The sequence below is a fragment of the Tasmannia lanceolata genome, unplaced genomic scaffold (assembly GCF_043159265.1).
Source record: "Tasmannia lanceolata isolate RefF3 unplaced genomic scaffold, GAP_Taslan_0.1 ptg000044l, whole genome shotgun sequence".
Taxonomy (NCBI): Eukaryota; Viridiplantae; Streptophyta; class Magnoliopsida; order Canellales; family Winteraceae; genus Tasmannia; species Tasmannia lanceolata.
This window is the reverse complement of record NW_027518721.1, coordinates 3785673-3807213: the sequence shown is the minus strand read 5'-3', so window position 1 is coordinate 3807213 and position 21541 is coordinate 3785673. Positions and strand designations below refer to the sequence as shown.

The 21541-nt window shown below is 41.0% G+C and overlaps 1 protein-coding gene across 3 annotated transcripts in view; it reads right to left on the bottom strand.

Moving 5' to 3' along the window:
- Positions 1 to 2423: 2423 nt before the first annotated feature.
- Positions 2424 to 21541, bottom strand: part of LOC143863519 (chromatin structure-remodeling complex protein SYD-like) — a 66608-nt gene continuing 47490 nt past the window's right edge. For all 3 annotated transcript variants that reach the window (XM_077374201.1, XM_077374203.1, XM_077374202.1), the window contains exons 26-31: positions 7979 to 8076; positions 7779 to 7886; positions 7242 to 7299; positions 6923 to 7135; positions 3574 to 6307; positions 2424 to 3175 (exon numbers count right to left, since the gene is read on the bottom strand). In XM_077374201.1, the coding sequence (XP_077230316.1) occupies positions 2760 to 3175; positions 3574 to 6307; positions 6923 to 7135; positions 7242 to 7299; positions 7779 to 7886; positions 7979 to 8076 (3627 nt within the window). In that variant the 3' untranslated portion in view covers positions 2424 to 2759. The remainder of the gene's footprint in view (positions 3176 to 3573; positions 6308 to 6922; positions 7136 to 7241; positions 7300 to 7778; positions 7887 to 7978; positions 8077 to 21541) is intronic.

The following is a 21541-nucleotide window of genomic DNA, read 5'->3' as shown; positions in this document are numbered from 1 at the left end:
GAAGAACTGATTTTTATCGATTCTCAAGGGGGAGGAAGGTGATTGTAAAACTTGGGAACCAAGATGGTTAGAGGAAATGACTGGGTATTTTCCATTCAAAAGATCCACCTCATGTCTTCCATCAGGAGAAGCCTTTCTGATGTGGTTGTCACATGAGTTCATAGTTTTGAAGGATATTTACGTTGACCTTCATTTCTTCCTTATATACCTTTCCGACGTGGTGGTCACATGCTTTTGTTCACTATTCTACAAATTCTTTATTCTCCTAAAACCATCCACAAGAAGCAACGGAAATGATTGATTAGCCCCTTTTCTTTACATGGGGCATCCCCTTTTCAGGCCCGTTGAATCCTTCCAACGTGAAGTACATCAGACCCTCTAGGCCTCTACAGTCCTAGATAAGCTGCTGCTGGCTGTCCCAATTAAAAAAAAATGGGGTGGATATATTACTTCACATAAGCAAAATGAGGGGTTTCTAGTAGGGGTACAAGTTGAGCTTTCGCTAAAAAATGAATCGGAATCCACCTTAATACAACCTCATTTCATGGTAAAGCTCAACCTCAACTCAACTCAACAAAGCCTTTGTCCCAAATTAGTTGGGGTCGGCTAAATGAATCATTTAGAAAAAAATCATGAAGAAGGTGAATGGAATCTATCTGGCTCTAATCCTTGCTCTAGTTGGGTTCTTCTACGTGTATCATTTTCTTTCATTATATTCTATCCAAGGTCATGTTCTCTGTTATGTTCCTAGCTATTAAGTCTTTTCTTACTGTTTCTACCCAAGTTGTTTTCTGTCTTCCCCTACCTCTTTTTACTCCACAATTTGGCACGAGTTGCCTCTTCTCACCGGAGCATCCAAAAGCCTACGTTGGATATGTCCAAACCATCTTAAGCGGTGCTCTCTCATCGTCTCCTCAATTGGTGCCACCCCCACCTTTTTACGAATGTCTTTATTTTTAATTCTATCTAAAAATGAAGTTCCTAAAAATCGACCGGAATTGCACCACTATACAGATATTCACATTTGCCTCATTTTGCCCGATCTCTGCCCTAGAAATTCTAGGTTCCTGATAGGACCGTGGTTTTAAATTTCGACCGAAATCCAAAATTTTCGACCGAAATCTCGGGTTTCAATCGGGACCGACACTGAAACAGCTAATACTCGAAACGGTATTTTATTTCGCCGAAATTTCAAGAATTTCAATCGAAATTTCAGTTTCCTGCAATTTCGGTCCGAAATTTCAGGAAAATTTTATATTTTATTCATTAGTTAATATTTCCCTAAAATTTCAGCCAAAATTTCAATTTCGGTGGGGTCCGAAACCAGTACCGAAACCGAAATTCAAAACCATGGATAGGACTCGGACCAAAAATAGCTGGATTAATGAGGGCAATTTGGCAAATTTAGCGTGATGTGTTCTAGTAAAAGCTTATGCATTTAAGGGCATGTTTGGTAATCATGAAACTTTTTCCATGGATTATTAGTTTATCAAGACGTAAGATAGACGTAAGGAGGGTGGAAGACTTTTTTCTATAGGTAAGGTGGCCACAGGGTTGAAGAACAAAGCCTTGACCAATTGAGCTGGGGGCTCAATGATGTGAGGAGGGACTTGAGATGGCATGAATGAGGAGAGGAAGAGATGTGGGTAAAAACAGGGAAAAAATAAATCATATTTTGAGTGGAGCTTTTTCCCGTTGTCAACACAAATTCTTATGCGAATTCCGTTCACGACACTCTAATCTAGCCCTAAACTGCTCTAGTGCATATAAACTTCAAATTATTTAAGTTGATACCTGCTTTCTATGATATTTCAAGGGAAGTGATATATCCACCCCCTTTTTTTACTTGGGACGGCCAACAGAGACGCGTACGGTGTATCTATGACTGTTACACTAGAGCGGGCTGTCCCATGTAAAGAAAAGGGGCGAATTTATCATTTCCCTATTTTCATGAGGAGGCCTGTTCACCAGAGGATAGAAATCCTTAGATAAGCTGTTCCTGGGATTTGCTGTCCTACTCGGATAAGTTTATCTTCTGCCTTGTTTGGCCTCTTTTTTTTCTGGCAATTTTTTATCCAAGAACACAGGTCAATGTGAACAGAAGACAGCAAGTCTATCCAAGGATTAAATAAACTAACAGCTTGCTATCCCCATGCTGAAAAGTTCCAATAAGAAAACCACCGGAAAATTAACCTTCACAATCAACACCTTGTTTGTAGGGCTTTTGACCGAAGAAAACCCACTAAAATTACAGAGCAAATATTGCGACCCGGGTAGAACTCACCCTCAAAAAGCTAGCCATTAAGGGGAGGGTGCCCATTCCCTTATAGGCCCATCCACATCAAATCACTATTCCGATGTGGGATCTTTTGCTTTTGCATGGAACCCCCAACATTGTTGTATGTCTGCCCCAACTGGAGAAAGAAAAAACACCTGAAAGAGGAAAACAATCAATGAGGAGACACCCTGCAAATTTTTTACATGCCTGCCAATTCGAACAGTTGCACACATTTACAGAAACAACTAATGATCATTTGTCATTGTAGATACTAGTTACAGGTGTGGAGGGCAGTCAAATTGCTCCCTCATGAATCAATTTTGACCTTAGCTCCCCACAGAAATTTTACTTTAGTTCATGATCATAATCACAACATCTTCTATTGTAAATCAAGAAAAACCCCAAATTTTCTCATCTGCAAAGACTGCAGAACTCTGTTCAGCACCAGAGGAGCAGAAGTTTACATCAGATCCAACACCAGTCACTCTCCTTTATTAGTCTTTTTCTCCGCCTCATCACACACTATGGAATCCTTCTCGTCTTTTTCTCCCGAGTGAGATGAAGATGGATCTGTATTTTCTTCGGAAACAACCCGAGAAACATCCACTGTATTATTGTGAACTGGGTTGGACAAGTTCAGTATTTCTGGACATTGATCCTGTACAGAATGGGCAACAATTTTCTCAACAGAAGTTTGAGTTTCAGATGGGTTTATTTCTTCACTAAAATTTCCACTCGTATCTTTAGTTGCGTCGGAATGATCCAGTATTTCTGGAGCTTGCACAATTGTCTCAACAGATGTTTCTGGTTCTGCTGGGTTTTCTTTACTGTGACTCTCAGCACTGGTGTCATTACCCGCTGGAAGTTGAAGCTTGCAACAATCTTCCGAAGGAGGGTCTGAAATGCAAGATTTGGAATCAAATGATGGAACAGCTTACGAAAAATAAGTATCATCAGCATCTTCTAAAGCATAGTTTTAAATTTCGTCCGAAATCAAAATTTTCGAACGAAATATTTCGGTTTCGGTCCAAACTCGGTCTGGTTTGGACTTAGACTGAGTTTGGACCGAAACCGAAATTTCGCCGAAATCCGAAAAAAAAATTTCACCCTTATTTACAAAATTTCTACCAAAATGTTAAACATTTCCACCGAAATTGGAAGATCTCCACCGAAATGGCCGAAATTTCCAGCAAAATTGTATACATTTCGATGGAAATTTTTTAAAAAAAATTGACGATTTCAGCTGAAATTTCCACCGAAACAAAACCGACATTTAAACCCTTGTTCTAACTCACCCAATTCGACTTGCTGATAGGAGGGAGCTACATCCAAAGCAATACGAGGAGGATCCAGATTTTCACTGGGGCATAATAAGCCAATAGAGCCACCTGCTTTGTCCAGAGCAATAACAGGAGAGTTTGTATCTACACTGCAACTTTCTCCAGTGGAATCTTCTGCTTTCTCAGGATCCACAGAAGCTACATAATCCGTAACTGCCACACTGACATTAACAGAATCCATAATATGCTCATCAGGTTGGAGGGTCTGGCCAGACAACAGTACCACTGAGGCAACAATGGGAGGATCCACTACACTTTGACTAAATTGAGCACCGATATCACTTGTTGGAGCAGCAACAGATTCAATTTCAACGCCATTTACAGTCGAAATGTTTCCAACTTCTGCTGGAGTTACATGCTCATCTTTCTCTTGAGATTTGCTGGAAGGCTTATCCAGATCAGCTTTAACTAATAGTTCAGATGAATTTATCTCCAAAGCACACGGACTTTCAGTTGACCCAGAATTCTTAGTATCAAAAGAGTTGCCAGACAGTACTTTAGGAGTAAGCATGTCCTCTGCCACAGATGCAGCTTGGCTACCATCTTGTTCAACAGATTCCGTAGGACAAGTGGGCCCAACATTAAGAAGATGCACATCAACCATTTTGATGGGCTTTACCACCCCCTCACTTCCCACTTCCAAAGGTTCTTTAGTATTTGTTTCAAGTACTTTAAATGCGGTTTGTCTGTCCTCGGAAACCTGAGAATCATTTATTTTGCATGGTTGAGGTGCAGCACATTTTTTAGGAGACTCACTTTCCTGTTTTTCAGTTATCGGATTAGTTATCAGGGACATTGTTTCCAGAGATGATTGCTTTTCAGTCTTTAAATTTTGTTCTAGAGAATGATCCAATGTGGTTCTTTCACTCAATTTTGGCCTCATTTCAGACACATCAATGGGCTGAATCTTAAGGTTTCTCTCCACCAAATTACAAGATTGTTCTGGCTCAACAATTCTCGGTTGCTTTACATCGTTCCCTTGTTTTTCGCCTGTGAACATTGCAGTGTTCTCATTGCCGTCCAACCCTTTTGGCCCTACCATGTAAGTGTGACCTTTAGATTCCACCGACTCATACATGCATGTGGTTTTTGTTTCCATAGAAATTTTGGTATTACTGGAAAGGGGACGCTTCCTTTCAGGTCCCTGTTTAGCTGTGGCAGGTACCTTGCTCTTATTTTTTTCTGCAGAGGGTTTCTTTCTGGAGCGGGGTGTTGCAACAGGTAATGTTTCTTTCTTCACATTTTGGGCAATCATATGTGGCAGTCCAGTACTAATACACAGATTGTCTTGGAGTGGAACAATTTCAACCGATTTGGCCTTGTGAAGTTCCATATGTGCAGTCTTGTTACCTGCCAAACTACAAGGAGGCTCTACCTTTGAGACATCAGAACCATGTCCCTCTTTCTGAGTGCTCTGAACAGATAAATACCCTGGCTTCTCAATTGGATTTCGGTCATGGACACCAGAACCAAGCCCCACTTTCTGAGTTTTTTGAACAGATCGCTTTTCAATTTGATTTTTCTTCTGGACAGAGGTCAAAGGAGACGACGTCTGTAACGATTCTTTCATGTCTTGGGAGCTCATATGTGGTGCATTGCTATGACACATGTTGACTTGCCGTTGAACAATTTCAACAGATTTGACATTGTGAGGTTCCATGTGTGTAGTATTAATAGCCATAAAACTACTGGGAGGCTCTGCCTTGGAGGTATCAGAACCAAGTTCGACTTTCGGAGTGCTTAGAACAGAAGAAAACCCTGCCTTTTCAGCTGGATTTCTCTTCTGGTCAGATGTCACATCAGTGGGCCCCATTCGAAGGTTTCTCCTCTCTATTAAATCTTGTGCCAATGCAGACCTCGTGGCTTTATGTGTATCGTGAACAAGGGAGGTACTCGGCGCTCGGACTGTAGCTGCGTCAACCACTTTTTGGAGCCCTGAAACTGAGTCAACCTCAATACGAACTGCGGGTGCCTCGGAAGCTCCTGATGCCCTCATTGAACTTTGCTTGTCTTGGGCAAAAACAAATGTTGGAGATTTATCTGATGCCATGTCCATTTCCTTTGGAAGCCTTGAAACCAAATTCACTTGACCAGCAGTAGGCAAATCGGAACTCTGTCTCTTTGCCCGCCTACTAGGCTTGTTTGATGTATTTGGAGGCTTTCGAGTTTGTCCCTTAACTTGGGAGGGCATGGCAGTATTAGGAGCGGTTAGAGAACCAGGAGCCAAACCACTGCTTAACTGAGGTTGTGAGTTGCTGCTCAAGGGCATAAGAAAAAACTGTGGAGGTGTAGGGACATCTGCCTTTGCTTTTTTTGGCCTACCTCGTCCTCGTTTGGCTGGAAGTGGTGGCTCGTTGAACATATTAGGTGGCTTTCTGAACATTGTCGGTGGCTCTTTTGCGGGTGGCTTTGTTTCTATTGATAGCAATGGTGGTTCTTTGGATGACAGTGATGGCTCTTTGGATGGAAATGGTGGCTCTTTGGATGGTAGTTGAGGATCTTTGGGTGGCAATGGAGGCTCTTTGGAAAGTGGTACGGACTCTTCTGTACCAACCACCTTAGTTTCCCCAGATTCTTCGTCCATACATGGATCCTTTGCTATTTCCTTAGGTTGAGGTGAGTAAGGCGTATCATCCTGACAAAGCTTTTCAAATTCTTCTTCTGTCCATTGATCATCATAAGAACGGACCTACAAGAGAAAAAGAAACCTTTAGTAACATTGGATTGTACTGCTTCACAATCTTGAGGTCTTGAATTTGAATACAGCTTATTATATATGCCAGGTACTCACCACTCTCAGATGCATAGTTTTAAATTTCGAAGTATTTCAGTGTTGGTTTGGACCGACACCGAAAGTAAGTGGAAACGGAAAAATACAAGATTTAGGCAAATTTTCGGAATTTCGGAGAACCATTTTACAAAATTTCCTCCGAAATTTTACAAAAAATCTACCGAAAACCCTAAAATTTCCACCGAAATTACATGAAAAAGTTTATCACATTTGGAATGGAGTTTTTTGTTTCCAGATTTTTCAAGCCTTTTTTGCCCTGTCCTCACTGAGTCCCTCTCGTATTCTGGAAAACAAATCCCTCTCCCAGCCTCCCTCACCACTTGAAGAAGCTAATTTATCATGAAATAAATTCATGGGAGCCAAACGTGCCCTAAAAGAGTAATTGCATTTCCACCATCCTTGTCTTTTCTTTAAAATAAAGTATTTTCAAGAAAAGAAAAACACAAGGGGATGGAAATACTGAGGAACGGGGTGGAAAGATGGTTTATATAGTGACTGAAATTATCAACTGACCTCTCTTGCACGTTTGCCCCTTCCATATTGTTGCGTATCAAGCCCCCCGAGATACTCACTTTTACGCTTTACACCTATGTTAGATGCTTCATATATCTGCATGGCGTTATTGAATGCCTTCAAATCCTCATCAGTTACAAGACGAGAAGGCATAGGCGGTAGGGGCTCTGAACCATCCTTGATTCGTCCCTGTTGCAACCTCTGCCAAGCTGCCTGGAATTTGGTACGTAGAAAGTTCAAGAATTAGGATAGCATATAACCTTGAACCAAGTGATAAATCAAAACTTTAAAAGCAGGCAGAGATTAAATCTACACAGACCATCTCTTCCTCACGCCTTTGTTTGTCAACCAATTCAAAAATGTCTATCTCCGACTCACTGATAAGGGAAAAAACAGAGCAAGTTATGACATCATGGGCCTCAACATACACATCTAAGCATCACCACTATAGCTAAGGGTCAGATTCAGTATAAAATAGAATCTTGAGACTATGTCACAAATATCGTTCTCGGGGATTTCTCGGCAAGGGAAAATCTCGGGATATATCTTTTTTTCGGGTTTATATCGAAAAAACAATAAAAATAAAAACATTTAAAAATATATAAATATATAAAATTTAAGAAATAAAATAAAATAAAAATATCTTAAAAATCTCGGGATAATATCATGATATAATCACTATATTTTATGATAAAAATGAAAATATCGCTTTATTTTTAAAATCATGGGATTATTTCGGGATTTTGTTGTTTTATCAAAATGTCGCGATAAAAACGCGATTTTTTGAAAATTTTGGATATATTTGTGACATAGTCTTGAGAGGCGAAGGATAATTCAAATTCTAAATAAGATTTACCTGCGGGCTATGACATCATTGAGAGCATCATCATCTAAAACTAGAGCAGCTTCTTCTTTCTTACATTCCCTAAGGAGGGATTCCAAATATTCCCTTCGATCTTCCGCGCTGTAACAGATATGCATTGCCGATCCTTTCAGCAAAAGTTGAAGAGAAAATCCTAGACGTGTTTATCTTCAAAAGAACAACTTGCACTTTACCTGGTATTATTGTCAAAAAATCCAGCAGTAATGCTCTGATTAGCCACTCCCAGTTTGTGCTCGGCCGCCGCTCTAACTTGTTCCTCCACAGAGCACACCTGATTACAGCAACAGATTGTAAATGACTTTGCAAACACACTTCATATAAATTATGTTTTTGCATATAACAAAACATTCAAATCCAGCAATTTATTCCTATTTTGGAATGCATCTTAACAGAAGATATGAATTTGAACTGGAAAGAATGCTTTTTTGTGCACAAGGTACTTGAATCTAGTGTTAGGAATTCACTATATTTAATATGAATACACTCTATTCATTGGCTATATAAGCTATATGAGACTAGTTTATGGGCAACATTAGTTACTAGCATGGTTTTTTAATTGTAGGGTTGCATTCATGTAAGAAAATATATGTGGTCATCTTGTTTTTGCAGCTTTAGTTGACATTTTTTATTTCTATTTTTTGAATGGTAAAAACTGCATTAATCAATAGGCAGACCGAGATGGTCCACCCAAAGAGAGTACAGATATGATATCAGATACAATTGAAGAACAAGATAAAAAAACCTATCAGCGAGGCAGGAAATCAAACATCTCTAATTCCTGCCTCCCAAGCCCTTCCCGAGCCAATCTATCAGCAATGCTATTGGCTGATCTCCTAATGTGATTGTAGAGGGTTGAGAATCCTCCTAACCGGTCCTGGATCTCATCAAAGAAGTGCGCAAATCGCCAAGGTGGCACAAATGTCCCTCTAAGCCAACAGATTACAATCTACGAATCTCTCTCTCTCTCTCTCTCTCTCTCTCTCTCTCTCTCTCTCTCTCTCTCTCTCTCTCTCTCTCATATTTTGAAAGTTGACATACCTACTGATAATAACAAATGGGCGATGATATTTTCACCCCCGTGCATTACGCATGCGCTCCCCTCATAAGGTGATTTGACGTCAAAAAGTGTTAAAGTTGCACACTGTTCACGTCAAATCACCTTATAAGGGGAGCGCATGCGTAATGCAGGGGGGTGAAAATATCATCTCGCATGTACAGAAATTTGGGACCAGTAGTCCCACGTCATTACAGCATAAAAACCAAAAGCAAAATAACCAAGATATATACTACCGCAACATAACAATCCAAGAATGAAAAAACACAGATGAAAGAAGACTTGATACGGATACGCGAAAGACCAAGGTCTCTCAAGCAACACGAGTACAACATTAATCGGGCCCAAATCCACGATCATATCTGAAAGCTTCCCCCCACAAGAACCAGAGTGAAGAAGTCACCCATCCAAGACCAAGAAACACTATCCCCTCAAGCAGCAAAGGACCACGGTCACTCAAGCACACTTGATAGCTAAGTTGTATATTTCGTTTCGGCCGAAATTTCGGTTTCGGACTGCAAACCAAAACGAAATCTGGTCGGAATTCGTTTCGGCCATTTCGGTCCGTTCCGGCCATTTTGGTCCGTGTCGGCCGAAATTGTATGAAAAGGCAGAAGAAATTAAAAAAAATTACGGGAATCCCATTATTGCCCTTGGGACTGTTTTTGAACCATTCTGCCCTCATTTTATGACCGTTTTATAGCCATTGGAAGAGTATTTTCCAAGGTTGCCAAGGCGGGAATCGAAAGCGGGATTCGATTCGGGATTCGAAAGCGGGAATCGAAGGTCCCTGGGATGGTTGGAAGCGGGAATCGTGGGTTTGCCAAAGAGTCGAGGGGGATTCATCGGGGAATCGCCTGAGATTCGTCGGGGAATCGCTGGGAGTCGCTGGGGAGTTGGGATTCGCTGGGGATTCGCAGGGAATCGCCTGGGAATCGGGGTTCCTATAAAGTGGGAATCGGGGTTTTCATAAATTGGGAATCGGGGTTCCCATAATTGGGAATCGGGGATTCGAATCGAATCACGGTTCGGATTCGTGATTCGGGGATTCGCGACACACTCTTCCATTTCACCCTTCTCTTACAAACTTCATTTACACACTTTCCCACCAACTAAGATCTACTCTAATCTTCTTTTAAGCTCTTCAAGCTTCTCTAATTTTCTAACAATTTCTAATTTTTTTGCATTTTTTTCATATTTTTAACTATTTAAAAAAAACTTCCCTCTGGAAAGCAGAACGAAAAGTTTCGACCGAAACGCGGAACGAAACGGCCGAAACACCGAAGCGTTCCGTTCCTGTCGCCAAAACGAAACAGCAAACTAAACGGATTTTACAACTTAGCTTGATAGTGTTATTATACCATCCTTTTCCAACACCGACAAAAGCAACCTTCAAAACAAACTAAGAACACTCACAAAAAAAATCACTATTGGGGCCCGTTTGGATACCTCATATTTTGTATTTGGATTTGGAATTGAGTTTTGAATACAAAATAAATAGATCCGCCAACTCATGTGGAGGGAGACAGAGAGCAAAGGGGTACTTCCTACTGGAGGGGAGAGGTTGATGAGCAAAGAGGTGAAGGAAATTGCCAGATCTGTGGATTTCCAATTACTTATTTCCACAGCATATTTGGAAATCTGATTTTTTTTCACCGTCAGTCGCTGATTTGGAAATCCAAGGATTTGATCTGGATCCAAATCACAACACAAAAAGGGCTGCAAATGTGAGAAATCCAAATCAAAATCCTCTCGGCATCCAAATGGGCCCTTAGTGCTTTCTAGAATATTGTACCAACACCCCTGGGCCAGAAAACTCTATCTATTCAGGGCCTTAAGTTCCGTACTGTCCTTACCCGGAGTTTTCCCTTCTTTTTTTCCCCTGGCATCACACCTATCGATATCACTGAACATTTTCTTAGTTTGTTCCACATCTTCTTCATAATCGATCCCCAAAAAACTTCCCATTTCGTCATTTCATCAAACCCTTCCAACTGCACATTTTCTTCCTCCTCCAACAACTCTTTACCTATGTCACAAATATCTCCGATATTTTCAAAATATAGCGTTTTTATTATGAGATTTTGATAAAACGACAAAATCACGAACTAATCCCGAGATTTTAAAAATATATCGATATTTTCGTTTTTATCATAAAATATCCCGATAATATCACGATATTATTCCGATATTTTTACGATATTTTATTTTATATTTTTTTCTTAAATTTAATATTTTTATTTTTATTTTTCAATAATTTTATTTTTACCATTTATTTCCCGATATAAACCCAAAAGAAAAAATAAAAATTAATATATCCCAAGATTTTCCCTTGCCGAGAAATTCCCGAGAACGACATTTGTGACATAGCTCTTTACCCCCGTCCATCGGTAAATTATCGGCCCTGTTTAGACACAATTTAATGATGACACTAAGTTCCGCGTCCAGTAAATCACGAGAAAGCTCAGCTTCATTGACCTTAATCGCCTTTCCACTCGTGTCCTCAAAAGTTTCTTCCTTCTGATTCTCTCCTTCCACTAACCCTTCATCCAAATCTTGTTTTTGTTTTGCTTTAACGAAGGGCAATTCAAAGACCGGGATACATATCTCTTCCAGAGACTTTGGGCCGCTCTTACCTCTGCCTCACTCACTTCCGCTCTTAATTCCTTTAGGTGACATTGTTGGAAATCAACTTCTCAATCATATGGGGCTGGTTTATGAGTGATAACGTCATAATCTTCTGATTCAATCTCTAAATCTATCAAACAATGATGGAGACGATCATTCTGATATAAGATACAAAAACCACAAATATTCAAGGGAAAATATGAATGGAACTAACATAAACAACTGAAACAGATCACCTACACAAACCAACAAAACTAAATGAAACAGCAAAATGAACCCCATGAACAGTACAACAAGCTTAAAATGCTCCAATCAAACAAGAAAGACAAAGCCATGAAACCATGCAACAAAACAAAGAGAGTACCTCTCCTTTCAAATCCCCTAAATTTTTCAAGAACATGCAATCCTGAGATGATTTAAGAAGATAAGCTCTCTCTCAAATATCACACGAGCTGCATTTCAAACCAGAAATGGAACTGACACAAACAACTGAAACAGAGCGCCGCTAAGTGTTTGATATTATTAAACCATAATGGATAGCTGTTTTGCTTATGTGATGATTTCCATGTTTGTATTTATGTTTATTCTAGCATTTCGTGAAGTTTCATCTTAAAATTATATAATTTGCATATGTCTGCATACACTTTAAGGATTTTACAGGATTTCCACCGAAATTTCCAACTGAAATTGAAAATGTTTTTGTTTCCGTGGTGACAGAAACTGAAACCGCAATTTAAAACCTTGCTAACTAATACGGTGCAAATACATGTCGAGAAAAGTCTGACATCTTGACCTTCCAACGGGCAGAACTTTGCGCCCTGAATATCCGTTGAATATCCATTTGAAGTCATTTATATCATCATGTTTCAAAGATCTCTTTTTTATGAACGAGTAAGAAGAACTTTATTAACTGAAACAACAAACAGACAACAATGGGGGCAGAGATTGCCCTGGTACATGGAATCCCTGGACACACTGTCCTCGGCAAGACTATCAACCATATCGTTCGTGACAAGGGAGAAATGGAATAACAAAATAGAAAAAGAATTAACAAAGATCTGCTATCATCATTAACAACCCAGGACAGTCTCCAAGGGCCGGGAGAGGATTTCACTGCCCAAGTGATGACACTGGATGAGTTCCCCTGCCACCAACAGTCCCCCTCAAAGAACTCAGCAAATAGCCAAAGACCGATGAGAAGAACACATGCCTCCGCTTTATTAGACTCTGATCTGCCTACTAGTCTGGAACAAATGAGAAGAAAGTCACCCAAATGGTTCCCAAGCACGCCACCAATTGTTTTTTATTGTGCTGCTGGGGGCGGATGACATATCTCTTTCCCCTTCCCTTAACACCGTTTTGCCAATAATTTCCTCCTACTTTCGGAACAGGTCCTGAATAGAGTGAGCACCAATGGAATTCCTTCCTCGCCAAACCTCAAGAGAAGGCTCTTCAAAACACCAATAACCTTTGCCAAGGAGAACTGATCGCCAAACCCCAAAGATCCTTGAAAGTTGTCAGGAAGGTCCACTACATGCTGAACAGGCAAGAACAATGCATCAATCCTCCTAGCAAGCATGCAATGAAGAAAGAGGTCGTCAGAGGACTCATCAGCACTCCAACAAAGCATGAACCTATTTGCCAAATTGAAAATTTTCCTCTCAAGGATGTCAAGAATGTTAAATCTTTTGTTGAGCTATCGTCCAACACAAACCTTGGACCGTTGGCGGCCACAAAGGGCTTACAAATCACCATCCACCTAAAAGATAGGGTGTTCCATTTTAGTAAGCAATGAAAAAATGACCTTACCAAAAACATACCCCTTGGACCCAAAGCCGAAATTCTCCTATCACCCACAAAAAGGGACACGGAAATTTATTAAGAAAACCAAGAACAAGAAGGGCTTCGAAGGCAGAGCTTTCGTCTGCTTTGAAGTTCCTCCATAAGGCCGACCTCACTCACTCCCTCCCTTACAACAATCCTGAATATGGGCATCCTTCTCACAGACTAATCTACAGAGGGACGAGAACACATGGCAGTGGAACATTACCAACCCCCAAACCTAAGCCTAATGAAGGACCCGAAAAGACATTGAGACAAAACATTAACCACCACACACTTGATTCCTTGTCACTACCTACATCTCACCCCCACCCCCTTCCCCATATTTCCCACAATAATGGTCCTCCAAAAAGCATTTCTTTCTTCCCCCAATCTCCATAGCCAGTTGCCTAGGAGAGCCACATTCCTCCATTAAATATTGCCAATCCCAAGGCCACCTTTCCACTTCAGTTCGCATGTTCATACATTTTCACACTTCACTAAGTATTTCCCCCTCTTGCCTTCCTCCTTTCCTTCCCATAGGAAATTACGTTGGAGCTGCTCATTCTTCTTGGCAAATTTTGAAGAGGGAAATAAAATAGATGGAGATGTTGGAAACTAGAGCCTTTATGAGATTAATTCTCCCTCCAAAAGATAAATAGGAATTTTCCAATGGGTAAGTTTCTTTTGAATCCCCTCGATAACTGAATTTCATAAAGCTTTGATAGGAATGCCTACTCGAAGAGGAAGCTTTGATAGGAATGCCTACCCCAACTCGTCAACTCTACGTTCATATCCACACCGAGTAACACACCTGCCCCCCACCCACAGACACACACACAGACACACACACTATTGTTTAGACCCAACACCTCCTCAAACCACCACAAAAGACCCCTAAGGCTCTTAATTTGATTAATAGAACCATTGCAAAAGATCATTGTGTCATTCACAAACTAAAGGAGAGATATGGAAACCACATTCCTACCCATAGAGAACACATTGAAAAGCCCAATCTCCACTGCTTTGTGAATCATCCTACTAAGAGCCTCACCCACAACCGTGAAGAGGAAGGAAGAGAACAGGTCCCCTTGCCTCAAATTTCCGCGCTCCTATAAAAACCAATGGGCGTGCCATTGATCAAAATGGAAAAATGTGGCAAGACCTGCACCCCATTATCCACCTCCACCATTTATTAAAAAACCCATTATCACCATCAAATTGTCAATGAACCCCCAATCCTCACCATGTTGTATGCCTTCTCCATATCTACCTCACAAATAAACCTTGGTGACTTAGTTATATTCCTAGAGTCAAGGCACTCATTGGCAATAAGCACCCCGCCTCTCCACAAACGCCCCTTGGTTAAGGGAAACGATTTTTCCAGCACACCACACAAGCTCTTCATAAGAATCTTTGCAGTTATTTTATTGGCACTACTAACCAAGCCGATTGGGATATAGTCTCTTTATCTCAACGGCCCCCTTCCCTATTACAGATGAAAGCGATTAGTAGAACTAGTAACTCTACCAACGTACCCTGACAAAAATAACTGTCAGAGCATCGACAAGCCATCTCCCTTCACAACCTCCTAATTATCCTGGTACAAGGCAAAAGTGATATTGTCTATATGCCCAGATCCACGTTTGTCTTTTCGTGTCAAATATTGCCTCCCTCAGCTTGATGTAGCACCGTGAAGAGAAATTGAGGAAAGGGGAGAGAAAAGATAAATAGACGAAAGGGGATAGAATTAGAAGAAGAGAAGAGAGAGAAGAATAGGAGAAGAAAAGAAGAGAAGAACGAGAATAGAAGAGAAGACGAATAGGGGAAGAAGAAGAAGAAGAGAGAGAAAAGAAGAGACGAAATTAGAGGGAGGAGAAGAAACCTTTAGGGGGAGAAGCCAATCAATCTTTATTAATCATCAAAGTTCCTATTCCTAATACAATGAGGCCTATATATAGGCAATGGGATGGAAATAAAATTCCATGAAAAATAATTAACTTTCCTAATTCTAAATAACATAGAAAATAAAATCCTATAAACTAATAACATAGAAATAAAAATACTAAAAACTAAATAATACGGAAATAAATCATAATATTTGCATCATTCTCCCCCACTTGAAAAGAACTCGCCCTCAAGTTCCAATCCTCCTGGGTCAAATACGTAGGGACCCACTCAAGTAGCATGAGTCGCAATCCTCTGAACTCTGGAATGCTGGACAACGCTCGTAAGGACTGGGAAAGTGGTATGGAACGCGAGCATAGCAATACAGAAGAAATCATCCATGCAGAATCAAAAAGACGCGGACCTTTCCGGAGAATCAATGAAACTTGGAAAATGGCAACATACATCTCCTGGATCGGTGGGATCGGCATAACAGCTATGGGCAGGACCAATCCATGACCTTCCTCAATAAATATATCATCTCTTGGTATCAAATTCGGTGCAATGGAATCAACAACAAAGTCATCTGCTATAATCGTATCTGACATAGTGATATCAGGCGGACAATCCTCCAGATCAATCTCCGACACATGACTATGCTCGGTCAACTCGGTCACAATATCTGTCTCTACTGTGGAAGTGTCAAGATCTATCTCTAGATACTCGGCAATCGGTGCTCGGAAAATCTCTGACTCGTCATGCTCATCGTCGTCTGCCTCAACAATCACTGAACTATCTGGCTCCAAATCTGACATCTTGGACTCAGTATCTCTCATCATGGATTCAGTATCTAACATAATCATGGGCTCAACAACTATAATGGTCTCATCCACAAGGCCAGCCGGTTCATCATGCGGCTCTGCAGTAGTGGTAGCAAAATCCTTCGCATGCATGTAACTCTCTTGCTATCCATTTTCTGTTTCAATTTCGGCCTCTTGTGCACGACGGGCGGCGGCTTTTCGCTTACGGTGGGCGACGGCTTCTTATTCATGGCGAGCTGCCTCCTCGCGTACTATCCTCTGCTCGTACTGATAAAGAGCTACTTTCGCTTAAGCGTAAAGAAACTCCTCAAGAACCTCCTCCCATCGACGGAATGGAGGTTCGCCTAAGTGACGGCGCTTCGCCTCCAAGTGTCTCAAATAACCCTGAGCTTGTCCTCTCACAATTTTTCTGAGTCGGTGGATGGGCGCTCTGTCATCATAGTCGTAGTACACATAATATGCATCCAAACCATAGATCCATCGTAGACATGCATCCTCATAATAGCTATAGTGAGTATGGCCTTTCAAATAACTATCATCGTACCCATCAAAATATGGAACATAGGGCGGAGCCATTGAGATCGGCGTCAAAAACTGAAATCAACCGTCTGATAGGTCTGGCATGTCGAAATAAGCACAACGTCTGTCGCGGATCTGAAATAGGATGAGTGAAAGCTGATGATCGGAAGAAGGGGCGCGATCAACGGCTGAGATGGCTCCTGAAATTGTGCTGAAGACTGCTGTCCGCCGCTGAAAATAGGCTAGATGCGCTCTAAAAGATGTCACGAACAACTTTCGTGTTGAGGTCGAGGTTCAATTTTGAGCAGAAATGGCTCGGGTGAGGAGAGATAAAATGTGATGGAGGAGAGATAAAGTGTAGAGAGGGAATGAGAGAAAAAGAAAAAGAAAATTCAGTTTCTGTTTTTTTTTTCTGATTTTTTTTGTGATTTTTTTTTGGTGCCTAATGGTAAAAATGAGGGGGTCTAATTTGCTTAAAGATAAAAGAAAGGGGGTGCCCAAGGGAAGAAAGGGGGGGGTGAGGTAATAAGCCCTTTTTTTCTTCTTTTTTTATGGTTGAAGTGGTCACGGGCACCACTAAAAAAAAGCAAGAGGGGTGGGGCAGATATTGAATAATATAAGGAAAGCTTGTAGTATAAGTAACTTATAGCACAAGTAACTGACCTCTTTTGGACTTTCCTAACTTGCCTTCAATAACTGGGGCCCACTTGGCCTCTTGTACGATGCTTGTATGAGAAGGAAACTTCCTTCTTTCAATAAAGTGGTCAGTGAGAGCTTTCCCTTCTTTTAGGAAATAATAACTTATCTACAGTTTGCTAAAAGTTTGCTAACTTTAGATAGATATGAGAGAGAAACTAACGGTGATGGAGTTACCTCCTTCCTCGCGCCAACAACCAAGAGAGGATGTCGGGTACCAGTGGTAGCAAGCTTCGTGAATCTGGGTTTTAGGAAGGGATTGGATAGAACTAAGACAACAAGCCTACAAAGGGTGGGTATCAAAAGGGTAAGAGAATGGGATTTACTTGGCTTTTAGGGTTCTGAGAGGCTGATAGCGGATTTGTGAAGCAGATTTAAGGTATGTTATATGGGCTTGGGTTGCAGGGGTCTTGATCTCCTAGATTTAAGGTAATTAGGGCTGGGTTTTAAAATTTTAAGAAGATGGGAAACTGGGCTGAGAAAAAGGGTTTGGAAGAATCTGTGGGTGGAGAAGTGCAGGGACTGTTTTTCTATTTAATGGGTGATGGAAACAGCAATAAGTTGCTGTTATGGTGCTGGTAAGGGTGTGAGAATGGGGTAGGGGTGGCGGAAAATAGACAGGGATGGGGTGGTCAGTTGATGTAGGTTGGGTTTTGGGTCTGGGCTGAAACTTTTGAAGTTTCTAGGCAGTAAAAGGGGACTGGTTTGGAGGTTGAAGATGACCGATTCAACTGGCGAGTTGACTCGGCAGTGTAGAAAGGCCTTAACTCGGACCGTATTCAATTGCCAGGGATCTCGGATCTTTCGCTTTGATACCAAATTGATGTAGCACCGTGAAGAGAAATTGAGGAAAGGGGAGAGAAAGAGAAATAGACGAAAGGGGATAGAATTAGAAGAAGAGAAGAGAGAGAAGAACAGGGGAAGAAAAGAAGAGAAGAACGAGAATAGAAGAGAAGACGAATAGGGGAAGAAGAAGAAGAAGAAGAGACGAAATTAGAGGGAGGAGAAGAAACCTTTAAGGGGAGAAGCCAATCAATCTTTATTAATCATCAAAGTTCCTATTCCTAATACAATGAGGCCTATATATAGGCAATGGGATGGAAATAAAATTCCATGGAAAATAATTAACTTTCCTAATTCTAAAAAACATAGAAAATAAAATCCTAGAAACTAATAACATAGAAATAAAAATACTAAAAACTAAATAATACGGAAATAAATCATAATATCTGCATCACAGCTCCTACTCAGAGTCTCTCAATCTCAAGGGCACTCTTCGCCGAAATATTAACAAACTGGATCTCATCCAGAGTAGGCCCACGGATCTCTCCCTCTGGTACAGATGCTCATAGAACTCCAGAATAGTTACTCCACAACCTTTTGGTGCTCACCAGCTAACACCCCCCACCCACAACACCACCACCAAACTACAAATGTGGTTATTCCTCCTTCCATTAGCAATACGGTGGAAAAAACAAGTGTTTCTAACCCTCTTCTTTGGATAAGTGGGCCTGAAGTGTTGCCTCCAAGTGATTCCCTCCCATTTGAGAAGCTCCCCACACTCAAACATCAGCTTCTCTTTCTTCTAATTTTCCTCTTCCGAGAGGCTCCTAGACTCCCACGCCTCAATCAACCCCAGCTCACCAGGTAACATATTTGTTCTCTAACAATGCACCCAAACATTTCCTTATGTTAAAGTATAAAAGATAAATACTGCCTTTCTCCAACAGCTTAAGCTTTTGGAGAAGTTGGTTAGTTAACATGGTATCAGGGCCAAAGGTCTCGAGCTCAAACCTCCCGGACAGCAAAAATCCATATGCGATGGTCGGCCTAAAGTGGGACCACATGTGCCACGTGTTTGCCAAGTAGGCCACACGTGCGGGAGAGTGTTAAAGTATAAAAGATAAAAACTGCCTTTCTCCAACAACTTAAGCTTTTGGAGAAGTTGGTTAGTTAACACCTTTCACCACTCCTCAACCTTACCTTTCAAAAATTCTAGCCTATTTGTTGCCACCACGGTTTAAAATTTCGGTTTCGGTTAAAATTTTGGTAATTTCGATCGAAATACTTTAACGGAATAAAAAATTAATATTTTATCGTGAATTTCGAACGAAATTTTGTAAATTTTGGGAATTTCGGTTTCGGTATGTTTCGGTTTCGGTCCTCACCGAAATCTGAAATTTCGGATTTCAGTCGAAATTTAAAATTAAAACCATGGTTGCCACCACGCAAACAATACATCCAAATGTAGCCCTCTTTGTTGTTACAACCCTCCATCTCCAGCTGACACTTCTGAACAAGCACTTTGAAGCCCAATCCCAAGCCAAAAGTTCTCAATAGTAAATGGCATTGAGTCCCATGACACCTTTTGTTTCCAAAATGAGAAGAGAGTGATCAGAAATGGTTCTAGCCTCTAGGGAATGAAAATCAGCAAGTACCACTAAAATGAGCATCCCACTCCCTGCACACCAAGAATCTATCAAGTCTCCCAAAAACCCGGTAATCCTTCTGCTCATCCACGTGAATATCAGCCCATTCAGGGGCAAATCCACCGAACAATTCCAATTTATAGAACACTTAAATTGTGTCAGGATAGTAGGAACCCTATTATTGCCTATTTTTCGTGGGTGAACATCACAGTATTGAAATCCACTCCTATAAACCAAGGGAATGACCATCTGATGTGGATATTGTCTACCTCACAATGCCCGCCAACCTTTGGGATCATTAGGGTAATACACCGTCATAAGAGGCCAACTGAAATTACCCCCCTAACTGCGATAGAACCACAAAAAGAGTGTATTGGCCTCTCATGAAACACTCCCTCACCACCATCTCTGGATCCCACGCTAACGAGAAGCCACCTGCAGTCCCTCTAGCTGGAACGGCCTCCCATTCAAAGTCCCTATAACCCTACATCTCCTGTACAATCTCATTGAACCTGGCATTGTAACAGCATGAGTATAGAGTGAGATACTGAAATATCCTGGTAAGGAGCGCTCTCTCAAAGTGTGCCCGCCGATGCTAAAGACCAAGACCCATTCTTGTCTAGCCGACGAACTGGAGCCACTCAGTTATTGCTTCCTTGATAGTCATAAGGCTAATCCTTCTCCCCATAAGAATCTCTCTAATAGATCTTATCTTTTTTGTTAAAGCCAATACCCTTTATGTTCTGTGAAAGACCTTCATCGAGAAAATTTCATCAACCCATTCCTTTTTCCTTTATTTTCCACATTCTTTTGCTAGCTATCCTATTGTAGTGTAACGATGAGTTCAGGTTCCTAATTTACCTAGGAATATTCTTGCTTCTCATCTACTCCTTGTAGCTAACCCTAGGGACCTTCCCATATGCAACGGATTCGTGCATTGCTGTGCTTCAATCGAGCAGTTCAACAACTCCTCGGATATCGAATCAAAACTCGATGAAGACACCTCGCTCCCACTCAACCTCAAAGGCTTTATGAAGACACCTCGCTCCTACTCAACCTCAAAGGCTTTATTCGCCCTTCATCATTTTTGTTACAATTTGGTAGATTAAACATTGAAGCTGGAATAGGATCCCTGCCGATTCCAAGGATCCTTAGTCCATATTCAACAAAAGCATATCAGATATCTGCCATACCCATACCAAAATAAAGAATCGGTATAGGATCCCTGCCGATTCCAATCCCTGGCTCAGGCAATCCAAACACACGCTTATGGTTGCCTGTACCCTTATCCTACTAACCGAGTTGATAAGTAACAACCTTGTTAATAGAGTGAAGCAGTTAACAGGGAGAGACTTAGACTGCCTAATAAGGGGTTGGACCTGTAGCTCAATTGGTTGAGGCATTGTTTCTCAACCTTGAGGTCGCAGATTCAATCCCAGCTTACCAACCAAAAAAGGAAAGTAACTGCCTATTAAAGAAAACTGAAAGACAAACTTTTCCCGTAAAGAAGTTATTTGGAACCTTTTGCAGTTGATATGGAGGACAGGTCTGTTCACCAAGACAAGTCATGTATTGTTTATAATGTGCCAACCTCCATGACTACATAGTCATCCAGACCCCCGAAAAAAATTACCAAAGCCCCTCATCTACCAATCTTCCATTTAGGTCCCTACATAATCTTTAATCCCTCCAAAAGTGTACAAGAATCTCCCACGTTTGAATCCATAATCCCTAAGACACATGAGAATGACATCTCAGTGTTTCCTCCATGGTTCCAGAACCCACCTACCATTCTGGCTAGCCACTGACAAAGAAAGCTTTAGTTTTGAGTGTCTTTGAGATTCCAAATGTTGTTAGTTAAAGTTATTACATCATGTTAAT